We start from the raw sequence: 13697 nt of genomic DNA, 5'->3' as shown, positions 1-13697 counted from the left end.
AGGGAGCTCCATGGGGGAGCAGAGATCCACCTGCAGCCCCTGGAGACCCCACACCAGAGCAAGGGGATGCCCAAAGGAGGCTGTGACCTGTGGGAAGCCCAGGCTGGAGCAGCTCCTGGCAGGACCTGTGTCCCCATGGAGAGAGGAACCCACGCTGGAGCAGGTTTGCTGGCAGGACTTGGGACCCCACGGGGGACAGATCCCACTGGAGCAGCCTGCTCCTGAAGGACTGACCCTATTGAAAGGGATCCCACACTGGAGTAGCCTGTTCCTGAAGGACTGACCCCGTGGAAAGAGATCCCACACTGGAGCAGCCTGTTCCTGAAGGACTGACCCCGTGGAAAGAGATCCCACACTGGAGCAGCCTGTTCCTGAAGGACTGACCCCATGGAAGGGACCCACACTGGAGCAGCCTGTTCCTGAAGGACTGACCCCATGGAAGGGACCCACACTGGAGCAGTTCAGGAAGAACTGCAACCCATGGAAAGGGCTCACACTGGAGAAGTTCCTGGAGGACTGGCTCCTGTGGGAAGGATCCTACACTGGAGTAGGGAAGAGTGTGAGGAGCCCTCCCCAGAGGAGGAAGGAGCAGCAAAGGCAACATATGATGAACTGACCACAGCCCCCATTCCCTGCACCACTGGTTGGGGGGAAGACAGAGAAATCAGAATTGATGTTGAGCCCAGGAAGAAAAGGGGGGGGGAAGGTGTTTTTTCAAGATTTGGGTTTATTTCTTATAACCCTACTCTGATTTAATTGGTAATAAACTAATTTCCCCAAGTCAAGTCCGCTTTGCCCACGATGGCAATCAGTGATTGATCCCTCCCTGTCTTTAACTCTCCCCACAAGCCTTTTGTTACATTTCCTCCAGCCTGGGTCAACCCACCACAAAGGAATGAAACTCAGATTTTTCTGTGGCCTGGACACATTCTTTAACCTGCACTCTGATCCCAGCTGGTGTGTGCAGCATTCCTGCTGCTCTGGCTGTGGGTGCTTTCCTTTGCTCTCTGCAGAATTTTTGGGTGTGTAATGACACAGTGCAAGTCCTGGTCCTGGAGCCAGAGCCTTGACTCCCACCCCCAGATGGCTTTGAAAATGTTGTTCTTAATCTCCTCATTCCTCCCTTCACATCCTGTTTACAGCTGGGATAGTTTAGACTTACCCATAATGTACCACATTGCTGGCATCTTTGGTGGCATTTCCAGTTATAGACAAATGTGAGGTATTACTATTCACAGTCACAAATATTTTGATGCTATAGTTTGATTGTGACCTGGAGAAATAAATCCCCTGGACTACAGTTGTGTTATAAGTGATATAAATGGTGCTTTTAACCACCAGCATGTCATAGGCACTGACTGCTGCAAGGAATAAAGCACCTGAATACATGGGAAGGATCCCACTGGACTCTTTGAAGTTCCCTAGACTCCATAAAACTTGCAAACATTCAGCCATAAAAGTCTTTCCTGAGCATGTAGGTGGGGGAAAAAGACCCTTAATATGCCAGATTTATCCCCCAGAGCTTGTCAAAGAATTGAAGTCAGAGAAGTGATCATGTTGGGATGTAATACCTGTGTTTTCAGGCTCTTCCACAGCTTTTTTGTGGAATGTTTGATGCATGATGTTACTGCTGCTGCAGTGGAATTAACAGCTGTAGGTGGTTTTATCCCATGTCCACAGGTGAAATCCTAGTGAGGCAGGAATTGCTCAGTGAGCTGGACAAAGTATTTCCTCTTTCCCAGAAAGAAGTTCTGAGAAATTTGTAATTCATGCTGCCAAAGGAACACTGGTGCTTGCTCAGTGCTTGCTTTTGCTGTCGTGCTCAGATCTGTCTCAATTACAGAGTAAACCTATTTCTCTTTTTCCTTTTCCTCATTTTTTTCCAGTCCCATGCTGTCTGCAAGTTTTAAATTGTTCTTGTTACGTGGAAAGGACGGAAACGTTTAGTTTTTAGAAAGGGGAAACGCTCCATCACCCGTTTCTGTTCAAAATAATCACATCTTCAGCCTTTCAGCTGAAAACCGAGCACAGAACAGTTCCCCATGTGTTGTGCTTTTGGCTGAGACCTGTGAGCTGCTGTCCTTCCCCCCTGGTGGACAGCAAAGAGCTGGATAGCAAATATTTGGGTGGGGAGGTGGTTTGTGTCCCTCATTTATCCTCCTGTGCCTGTGCAAGGCCGCCCTCTCCTGTCGGGAGTTTTCCATGTGCTCAGGCTGTAGATGGAGATCTAAGCCTGGAGGAGGCAGTAAATAAATGTAATTAATGATCAGAAGTGTTCCTCTCAGTTCACGATGTCCTCTGCTAATTCATGCTTCTTTTTATGTAATACTTGGATTAAAAAGTATTCAAAAGTTTAAATTTGAACCCTGTTAACTGATTTCTGTCATTTTGCTCTCCCGTAGCGATGACTGTCCGGAACGGAGGGAACGTGCTGGTTCCCTGCTATCCCTCTGGAGTGATCTACGACCTGCTGGAGTGCCTGTACCAGTACATTGACTCTGCAGGGCTCTCCAATGTCCCTTTTTATTTCATCTCACCTGTTGCCAACAGCTCCCTGGAGTTCTCCCAGATCTTTGCTGAGTGGTAGGTGTCCAGGGGCTGCTCCACCAGCCCCACTTCTCACCCTCGGCCCTGGGAAATTGTTCTCTCTGCCTGACATGTTCTAATTTACACTTGATTAGAATTGTGGAGGCGTTTCTGGAGTCACAGGGGGGTGTGGGTGTGTGTGTAAGTAGATGTTCTATAATTAGGGAAGGATCATTTCCTATAGAATGTACAAACTCAAATAATCTCTGCTTTTTGGTACTTGTGCTGATGATTAAATGATGTTCCTGACTTGAGGGAGTTTTAGCTGCCCCTGTTTCTATGTTTTACTCCCTCAAAACTCTACCACGGTGTCCCTAGATAAGCAAAATAGATTTTTCAGGCTTAATTTTGCTTAGCCAGCAATGTATTTTCATGGAAAAAAAAAAAAAAGGGCAGGAGTATCCTGGGCTGGATGAGGCAGAGCAGTCGGATCAGGAGAGGGGATCTTGCTCTGCTCAGCCCTGCTGAGGCCACATGGAGAGTGTTCTGTCTCCAGTACAAGAAGGATATGGGATTACTGGAGTAAGGCCAGCACAGGGCCACAGAGGTGAGGAGCCTGGAGAGCAGAAGGCCCAGGGGAATCTTATCTATGTGTAGAAACACCTGATGGGAAGAGGTAAGGATGAGGGATCAGACTCCTCAGCAGGGCCCACTGACAGAACAAGAGGCACAAATTGAAACGTGACATTCCAACAGGGTGATGGCATAAACTGCCAGAGGGCAGGGTTAGATGGGATATTGGGAAGGAATTCTTTGCTAAAAGGGTGGTGAGACCCTGGCACGGGTTGCCCAGAGCAGCTGTGGCTGCCCCATCCCTGGAAGTGTCCAAGGCCAGGTTGGAGCAACCTGGAATAGTGGAAGGTGTCCCAGCCCATGGCAGGAGGTTGAAAAAAAGATGAGCTTCAAGGCCCCTTCCAACCCCAATCATTCCATGATTCTGTGATTCTGTGGAACACTGGAACAGGTTGTGCAGAGAGGGCATGGAGAGTTTTCTATGGAGACACCAAAACCCAACTGGACACGGTCCTGGATGACCTGTTGTATGTGGGAATGCTTGAGCAGGGGTTTGGACTGGATCCCAAGAGATCCCTTCCAACCTCAACCATTCTGTGATTCTGAGCCTTGGAGAGGAGAGCCCAACCACCTGGAACTCCTTCCAAATTTTTACAACTGGAGACATGCTCTAGATTATTAGGGTTAGGTAGCTTTTCCTTTCTTTCTTCCTCTCCAGATATTTTAAGTCTGGAGGCCCTGAAAATCCTATGTGATTTGGTCCCTCAGGAGAATTGTAAAGAGGATTGAAATCTGGTGAATTTACATGGAATGGAGGCAGAGATACAACCATCTGTTAAAAAGAGGTTTGGGGTCAGAGCTGGGGTTGATATTCAGGGATTCCAGCCTCCAGTTCTACTCTTTAGTCAGCTGAAGAAAATGTCCTGCTCTTAATACCTCCTAGACTTTATCAAAATTAGTTTGACCCAGGCTGATTGCTTTTTAATAAAGTGAAAGTATGAGGCAGGCAGTGTTTCCCAGAAAAGGCCACCAGGACATTGTCACTGCAGATAATTGTCACCCAGACCTCTGACAAACAGCTTCTGTAATAGGATGAATCAGGAGCCTGGATAGAGCTCATCAACAGCTCTCAATATCTGTGTTTTAAAGATAAATGATGTAAAATGGCAGGTCCCTGTGAGTGTTGGGCCGTGGTGAGAGGCATTTTACTGACACTGCAGCTACAAAAGCAAAATGCACAGGAGAATGAGTTTAGAAGGAGCAAAAGGACCAAGTCACCGATGAGAAGTGGGATGAGGCAAGTGGAGTTTTTCTGTTGACAGATGATTTGGCTTTGCAAAAACTGCTGAGGTCTGGACTGGGAAATGGGCATGTTGAGTTACAGATTTGCCTTCAGCAGCAAAGGATCTGTTACAGTGTGTACAGAATTACCTTCAGCTGTCTTGCACCTTCCCTGCGTGATCTCACTGTGATTGAGTTGTTGTTCCATGTGGGTGTTGATCCTCTGACTAGAAAGACTGGAAGCAACAAAACAAATCAGTGATTTTGCACCTGATGCCAGGAATCCAACGTGGTTTTCTCCAAAAAAAAAGAAAAAAGTGTGTCAGTAGATGGCAGCAGATGCTGCAGGATGTTCTGCACCTCTAACCCAGCTGGTTTCCTTTGCTTTTACAGGTTGTGTCATAACAAACAAACAAAGGTGTATCTTCCAGAGCCTCCTTTTCCCCATGCTGAGGTAAGTAAACCATGGTCTTGTTTAGTTTCTGGATCACAGTCCTGTGTGGCTGTTGTTTTTTGGGTGAACCCTTGTACAGCTCCTTAAGTTTTGTGTCATTATTCACACAAGTGGTTTTCCTTTCCTTTCTGTGATGAATTTGGGAGCGTGGGGGAGGAAGGAATGATGGTGTTCCCTCAACTCCAAAATTCCCATCTTTATTTCAGTATCTCACACACAGTATCTCACATTCCCCTCAGAATGTGATCCATGTACACATGGTCGGGTGTTTGCTCTTATCCCACTGCAACCACGAGTATTCCCAGTGTCCAAGCAGTTCATTCCAAAGTCTAAAACTAAGAGCTTGTCACCAGAGACAGTTTAGTCATCCCAGCTCCTGCCTCCCTGGAACAGGCACCCTGTTTGCTGCAGGAGAAATGGTACCTTGGAAGAGAGTTTCTATATAAAAAGTTCAAGCTTGCAGCACTGGGTGCTGTCACTGGCACTTTTAAATGGAATTACTTGAGCATTGCAGTGAAGCAGAGAGGAATGAGGTTCCTGGCTTTGGAGGATCTTCCCTGCAACAAAATAAGAATTTGAGGGGAGGTTTTAGCCAACCAGACATTAAATAAATGCGGGGGAGCTCGTGCCTTCAGAGGTATCTCACGTATCAAGGAAGGAAATTCTCCACTGGGAACAGGCGGTTTTCCCTCTGAAGTAAACGAGAGGCAGGTTGGGAAAAGAAGAAACAGGACTGAGAAATAATTTTAGCTAAATCCTCCTCCATTTGAGGCGTGCAGAAAACTGTCTCTTCTGGTTGCTGTGGTCCAGACTGTTTCGTGAGATATCCAGGGTGGTCACTGCAGATTTAAGAGCCCAGAAATTAAATCCTTTTACAGACGTGTTTGGGGTTTTTTTTTTTCCATCTGAAAATGTGTCATCCAGGGATTTGTTCTGGAAATTGCCATTACCCATCACATCTATCATCTGTAGGTGCTTCAAAGGCGTTGTTGGAAGTAGGATCTGACCAGGAGCCCTCACTCTTTCCAGATGCTTGAACGTATTTCAAGCAGGATGTGCAGTGAATTATGTATAATCTGTTACCAGAAATAATGTGGACTGCAGGGCAAGCCACCTGCTCACCACTTATTTTCTAACCAAAAAAAATTTATTCCCACTGATGTATCAATTCCAAAGGCTGATCCCTGAGTACAAGACTCTCTTCCCCTCCGTCTCTGCTTTCTGGGGTGTCCTTGATGTTCCACAGTGTCGTTGCTTTCACTGACAGCCCATATTCTGGTTCACAGTGTGCTCTGGAACGGGCAGATTGAAGTGAAAACCCATCCAAAAAAAGAGAAGCCAAACATGCAGCTGTCACAGACTGGATTAATTAACCCATCTTACATGATGGGCCTTTGTGTTTATAGAGTGATAACGGTGTCCTCTCATTCTTAGGACGTTTTATATTCTCCAGAGGCCTGTTGAGGATGAGATTTTGCCAAATTATTGTGTGGCTGTTGAAGCAGCTTTGCAAAAGCTGCTCTGTGCTTCTTGTGGAGATCAAGGTGATTATGCAGGAAAGGCCTCCCAGCAGGGGATCACAGATCAGCTCAGGGACCATCCACAAGATGTCCATGTCAGGGCCCCAGTGCTCAGCACATGCCTTGGCTTCCTTGTTAAATCTGCAAAATCTTGCAGCTGACACTGTGTGTGGACCTCACAGGATATAAAACATCTATATAACCACTTTTCCTGTGGCTCCACAACCTCCCAGTCAGGAGCTTTTGCTTACTGGCGCTTCAGGGGGTTTTTAATGAGCACGAGAAGCAGACAGTGAGTGATGGTTTCTACTGGACAGGTTGTTAGTGGGGAATTGCTTTACTTTTCTCAAAGTAATGGTGGGTTGTGCAGTGTAACCTGCACAGAAATTGCCCATCATGAAAAGATGTGCTTTAACTGCTCAGTTGTTGGAGGAAAATAGGGAATTACTCAGACATGTCTCTTAGTTCTTAGGAAGCATTAATAACATGCCTGGCATGATACATCAGAGAGGGACAGGCCAGGAAATAAGTTTCTAATTATCTCCAGAACAAGCCCAGCCCAGCGCAATGCTGATCCTGAAATTTGATGTTCCTGCTTAGTTGTATAAACAGCAAGATTTAAAAGCAAACAAGGCAAAAATTCCCCCAAATCCTTGTTGTGGTCTCTTGCAGCACTGAGTTCCAGCGTATCATAACAGAATAATTACTTCCTTTAATCAGCTGGGATTGTATTTGGCATTTCACTTAACTACCCCTTTATTATTGTCACAAGAGGATAAATAAAAGCATCTTCATTGTCTCTGCAATTACTATTTTTATTTCTCCTCCCTCTCCCCACTGAGTTGTTTGAAGCTTTTTCCTTCTCTCCGCGTGGAAATTTTCCAGGTTTGTGGTTTCTGTTGCGTGTTTTGAGCTCGTTCCTTGTTCTTCTGCTGTGCTGAATAAAACCAGCACACGTGTTCAGCTCTGCAGAGGACCCAAAACACCTCTCCCTCCTTGTTAGTGCCACTTTACTGTAGTAGTAGGTGCTCAGCCATCTCCTCCTACACAGTCACTGGTGCAGTTTTTGAGGTGGAAATTTGTTTCCCAACATCCAGTCTGAATGAAGAGGGAATATCCTTTCCCTCTGAGCGAGGCACGTGGGTTAAAGTGCTTCAGGTTTGTAGGGATGGATTTGGATATCAGTTCCTGCTGAAATTAGTATGAATGGAGTGTCCAGATTCTTGCACACAAGCTGGTGAAGTCCCACCTGCAGCCTTTTAGCAGTGCACAAACCAAAAAAAACACTTCTTTTTAAAGGCATTTCTGAGGGAAGAGTTGCTGTGACTGTGTTGGAGGGACTTAGGATATGGGTCAAGACTCCTGTGCATTCCAGCCAGACATTTCCCAGGAGGAAAAGCAGGGAAGTGGAGGAATGGTTAGGGAGGGGATGGGTGGCGCTGTGGGTGGCTCTCCCCTGTGCTGGAACAGAAGTGGAAATTCAGTTTTTCACCAGCAGTTACTGGGATGGGGAAGGGAGGAGAAGGAGCTCAAACTGGGAAAATGTTGCTAAGGTAAAAACTGGAGATCCCAAATGTTTGTGGATGCAGCAGGCTGGGGGGGGCTTTCACTTCCAAGCCCCTGTATCAGTTATATCCAAGGATCCACTGTCTAAATAGGCTCAGGTTTGAGCTCCACAATTCCTTGGTGGAATGCTCTGGACCATAAATCAGTAATTTGTTCTGTTTAGAAATGTTATTCTGGTATTCCAGAACCAACTTGTGGTTTTTTATCAAATTCCACCTGGGAATGTCCCATCCCAACACAGGCACAGCTGAGGAATTAGCCATCCCCCTGACCATTTTACCAGGAACCATGGATTTTTTGACTTTAGAACATCCTTTTTTGACTTTATAAATTAATGGCTGAATTGTTCCAGCAAGGCAAAATGAGGAGCTTTCACTCCTTTTCCTCTCTGGTCGATCTTTCCACGGACAATTTCAGGCACTGAGATAAGTGACTCCAGACTTCTGTAAATGTCTGCAACAATAAAATTTGAGAGGTAATTTATATTGATCAGTATTTGCCGGTGGAGGAAGAATTTGGATTTACTGTGCTCTTATTAAGGATTCTGTGAGCAACATCTAAGAGAAATGGCTACAAAAAATCCTTTTTTTCTGACTCAAAGATGAGCCAGAGTGGGAGTAATATTGATTCTGTGGTCTTAAATACCAGCATTTTTCTTCTTCAGCTTTGGTTCCCTCCCCCATATACCAGTTCCTGTGTAACACACATTTCAGTAAATACCTGGAATCAGGTGATTATATAGTATTATAGTTTGGTTTATAGTTCTATAGAGAATTGTAATATGAATAATTATTATAGAGGAGTTGGACTCAATGATCCTTGTGGGTCCCTTCCTGCTCTGGATATTCTCTGATAGAATTAGGCCCCTGTTAGTGTTGATTTTATGGAGGGAGTGAGGGAGGTGAAATAATAAACGTATCATTCCCTGATAGGAACCACATTTGTTCCAAATTCTGGCTCCAGAGCACACACACACACACACACACAGAGTAAACAGCAGTGTGTTTTGGCTCACTTCAACAAAGGGTACACAAAGGCTCTGGAGATTTATCCTGTTTATAGCAGCAGTTGCTGACCCTGTAAATCAAGCCCACAGCTTTAAAGGAAAGCAGAACCATTTGGGATTTTCAGAAAAAACACAGCTCTCAGTCTTGATTCAGTGCTTTACCAGCCTCTGTCTCTTAAGCTCTCAGTCAACAGTGGTTCTTTCTGTGCAGAGATGCTCTGAGTGTTGCTCCTGCTTTCCAGCTTGTGGAAATCCTGGCTGGCTCAATGCCAGGCATTGCTTTTGGCCCAGGTTGGAGATCTGACCGTGGCTGTTGTGCTTACACACCCCAGCTCATCTGCACAGAGGAAAAAAAACCAGTACAAATCATTACAGATTCAGTCCCTTTAATGATCTGTGAAATTCTGTTGGGCCTGTCCTGCATTTCAGCCTCATAGTTTTTGGATGGGGTAATTAGGGAAGGCTTTGCTGCAGGCACTAAAATCCACCAGCTGCTTTATCACTGGAGTGGACAGAATGTCTCCAAAGTTGGTTTTGCAGCCTTTCACCCCTGCTCTGTCCACCTGTGAGAGCCAGAGATTGGGAGCTAAACTATGGAGCTTCACTGGACTTCTCAGGAAAGATCTTTCAAGGTAAAAAGAAAAGATAAAGGAAAAAAAAATCATCACCAACGAGGCCCTGAAAAGTGGATTAGAGACCCTGTGTCTCTTTTCCAAAGTAATAGGAGGGAATTTGAAGCTTCCATAATGCTTTGAAGAGAATCCAGCTTTTATGTTGCTAAGCAGTGAACATTTGTGTAGGTACAGCAGGGAAATAAGCTGTTCAGTGCTTTTGTACATGGAGTGCTGCTCTCACATCTTCACAAAGATTTGAATGCTGCACACAAATATATATCATTTGAAGGAGCCTGTGAAAGAGGAAGAACACTTTGTGATTATCAGGAGTGTGTTACATAAATAGTAGCTATAGAAATGTCTTTCACTTCACTGTCTGCCTGTCCCTGGCAAAGTTCTGCCCTGGAATGTCACATATCCCATTTAATATTTGAAGTACAAATTGTCCCCTTCTTCCAGTTTACCCAAATTAAACTACTTTTGCAACTTCAGTTTTAAGACTTTTGTCTTCCCCCAAAAAAACCCAACCAAACCACGGAAAAGCTTCTTGGGGTCATTTCCTACAAGTTCATTTAAATGCCAGGATTTTATGGATTCAAACTCAGTTGGCCCATTGTCTGCTAAACTGCAGTTTGTGTTACTGAAGCTAAGTTTAGATTCTAAATCCTGCCTGCCAGATGTGTTAATCAGAAATCTTTACCAGCCTTAATTGCAGGAATGTTTTTGAGATTCAGTGCATATCAACTGCCAGAGCAGTTGCTGGATGGTTTTTTTCCAATCTCCCTCTTGAAGTTTAAATAGGAATTAGCTATTACTTGTAAACTGCAGTGAAGTATAGTCCCCTTTCTACATCCTCCATGACCCATGGAAATCACAGGCTGTGTCCACCTGCAGGATTGTGTGATAACCATAAGTTCTGGAGTGCATAAATTGATAAGAGACTTAGAGAAGCATCAGAATTCTCAGTTTCTCTTCATTTCCAAGTAGGCACATTATCCAGAGTTAGGTCTGCCATGGTAAAAAATAACACAGAACAAGAGGAAATGGCCTTAAGCTGAAGGAGGGAGTGTTTAGGTGGGATATTGGGAAGGAATTCTTGGCTGGGAGGGTGGGGAGGCCCTGGCACAGCTTGCCCAGAGAGGGTGTGGACTCCCCAGCCCTGGAAGTGTCCAAGGCCAGGCTGGACAGGGCTTGGAGCAACCTGGGACGGTGGAAGGTGTCCCTGCCCATGGCAGGGGGTGGAACTGGATGAGCTTTAAGGTCCTTTCCAGCATTTCCAACCCAAACCATTCTGGGATTCCATGACCAGTCCAACCTCCTTTAAACACTGGCTCCCAAGGGAAGCCCCATTCCCCTCGTTCCCACTCTTTATCTCTGTGTCTGTTCTCAGTTGCTCAGTGTGTGATTTCCTGTGTTAAATTACATGCCTTTTAAGAAAACTGTATTTACACTTATTTTCAAGCTGGAGATGGAAGCATAAACCTACCGAGAAAAAAACTTCCAAATATTGCCTGAAAGTGCTTCCCAGACTGGTTTATTAAATTGCTTTTAAGTTGCAGCTTGTTTTGCAGATTAGAAAACAGTGGCAGGAGGAATAAAGCAAAACTCTTTGAAAAGTGCCTTGATAAATAAACTCCATCTCAGTAAAGAAATCTGTTCCACCTGCAGAGCTGATTGCACTGTTTGCAAGACATCTTATTGCTCCTAATTCATTTTTATCACTGTTTTCAGAGATAGTTAAGGAAGGGCAAGTCAGGCTGTTCTTTTTCAGCAGATTTGACTTTGTGGGAACCCTTTAGACCAACAAAGCTCGTGGCAACATTCTGCTGAAGGCACAAGTGCCTGGTAGTGCTGGGATGGAAGAAAAGCAGGTTAAACATGTGCCTGGAGCTCTTTGCAGGCATGGCAAAGAGGAGAAAGCAGCTTATTTTGAATTTGGCAGCCGAGCTCTCTGTTCACTCCAGGAAACTCTAAGCAAGGGAGTGTTTGCAGAGTTTCCTCTCAGTCACCAACTGCTGGTACCAAAGAAATGAGAGCAAGGACTTGGAGGCACCTGGCCCCATGCTCTGACTTCCTTTTCATAACATTTAGGACAGTCATGACCGAATTTGTTGGAAAATCGGAGGGATATGCAGGAAGGGACTCTGTGATCAAGTTAGAAATAAACTGTAGGATATTCGTAATCTCATGTAAATAAACACACTGAAGCCCACAGGCCTGAAAAGTTGGTCATGTCTGGGTTTTTGTTTTTATTTCAGCTCATTCAGACAAACAAATTGAAGCATTATCCCAGCATCCACGGGGACTTCAGCAATGACTTCAAGCAGCCCTGTGTTGTGTTCACTGGGCATCCCTCTCTGAGGTTTGGGGATGTGGTGCATTTCATGGAGTTGTGGGGAAAATCCAGCTTGAACACTGTCATCTTCACAGGTAAGTGAAATGCTGATCTCATTAGCAAATTAACAGTAGGTTGTGCTCTCCGGTTAAGTGTGGCCACATCCCTGGGGCTTTACTCATTTATTCTGGGGCAGAAGTTTCTGACTTCAGCAGCAACTTATCTAAATTAAGACCCCAGGACTGACCTTAGGGCCAAATGTAATTACTGTGCCATTTAATTCTCTGTGGCCCTGCAGAGCCAACCTTTGCCTTGCAGAGCCCGTTCCTGCCACGTCTGAGCAAGAGCTTTGTTCTGCTCAGCAGTAAAATGCCTACAGGAAATGAAGTTTTGAATTAAAAGCAGCTGGCTGCAAGTTAAACCCAGGCAAGACCTAATTGATGCTCGTCAGGAAGGAGAAACACTTCTTTTCCATATTCCACTGGAACCACAAACCTTTCCTCATCCCTTCTCCTGCCCTTTCATCAAAACCTCAGGGCAACCAGAGAGTGTTTCTGGAGGGGTTTCTGTCGTCTCTGCTGCTTCAGAAGTGTGCCCCCCACACAGACCTGGCAGTGGGATCTGGGCTGTTCCTCCCTTTTGGTTGAGCTTTTCCTTGGATGCTTTTTGGCTGGCAGACACCTTTGTAGCTGAAGGTGAAGGTGCAGCTCTGGCTGATGCTTTGGCAGCTGTTTTTTCCCAACGCCTCAGAAGCACAACAGGTCTTTGAAGTTCCTCCACTTCCCTCAGTCTGCTTCTAGTGCTGGCCCTGCTCAAAAATACTTCAGGGCCTTCCCTCAAACTGATGTCCAGGTGTATTTATACCTGGTGTGTCATCCAAACAGGACCCACAGTGGGAATTCTTCAGATCTGAGAAGGCAAATAATAATCCTTTAGGCTGTTGCTACTGATTTTGTGTCTAACCAGCTCTGGTGTGATGGGAGGTGTGTTATATTTAACTTACCCAGGTAAAAAAGGTGTGGATTTGGGACTTGGACAGAGTGATGGGGAGGAGAATCCTGAGTAATGGATCAAACTACTCCCACAGCAAGGGTGGGATGGAGTCCTGCTGTTAAGCTTCTTTTCCTTCTCAGTGAATAGGAAAACTGCTGGAAAGCACAAAATGTCCTAAAGCAAAGAGGGCTGGGAAAGGGTTATTTCCTTCCTTCTAACTTCTTTAAGCAAGTCCCTTTAAGTCTTTCATAATATTGACACCAAAGAGTGTCACAGTATCATGATACTGCTGAACCAATTTGGGGAGATTAAAAGTGTGTAATTAGCCCTGTGCAAGGGGAGGGGAGATTGGAGGGGGCTCCTGCTGGGCACTTAAATGTAGACTCTGTTTGTGCTGAAATGTTGTGTGGTCCCACAGCTGCTGCAGTGCCATCCCTCCTGACCCTGGAGGTAGTTCAGGAGACAAGCCCTAATTACTGTAATTGGTAAAACTGCAAAATAGATCTGCATTGTCTTGGAAATAGTGAATTCTGCTCTGGCTGGAACTTCCACTCCGCGTGTGCAGAGCCTTTGCTGGGGTGTGCATTTCATGAATCCCTGGGGAATCAGTGGCATTAATCATGTTCTGAGTGTGCTGCCCAGGGTGTCAGAAACTGGCCTTTAATGGCAGGAACTCTCATTCTGTGTCTTCTTGAAGGGAAGAGGCAGTTGACCTTTCTGTATTAAATCCTAATCCTCTGTGGATCGAGGCGGTCGAGCACTTCTGTCAGAGCCTGGCAGGTTGTTAAAGGCATTGGAATGTCAGTCCTAACAACCCGTGGGTGCATCA

The 13697-nt window shown here is 45.4% G+C and overlaps 1 protein-coding gene across 2 annotated transcripts in view; it reads left to right on the top strand.

The window, feature by feature from the left end:
• Positions 1-13697, top strand: part of INTS9 (integrator complex subunit 9) — a 59043-nt gene that overhangs the window by 26555 nt on the left and 18791 nt on the right. For both annotated transcript variants that reach the window (XR_001877323.1, XM_017830498.1), the window contains exons 9-11: positions 2403-2583; positions 4774-4834; positions 11799-11970. Coding sequence is in view for 1 of the 2 variants with exons in the window: in XM_017830498.1 (XP_017685987.1) it covers positions 2403-2583; positions 4774-4834; positions 11799-11970 (414 nt within the window). In the remaining variant the exon portion in view is untranslated. The remainder of the gene's footprint in view (positions 1-2402; positions 2584-4773; positions 4835-11798; positions 11971-13697) is intronic.

The sequence above is a fragment of the Lepidothrix coronata genome, unplaced genomic scaffold (assembly GCF_001604755.1).
Source record: "Lepidothrix coronata isolate B3197 unplaced genomic scaffold, Lepidothrix_coronata-1.0 Scaffold179, whole genome shotgun sequence".
In the NCBI taxonomy this organism is placed as follows: Eukaryota; Metazoa; Chordata; class Aves; order Passeriformes; family Pipridae; genus Lepidothrix; species Lepidothrix coronata.
The sequence above is the reverse complement of the archived record's forward strand: the minus strand, read 5'-3'. Positions and strand labels throughout refer to the sequence as shown.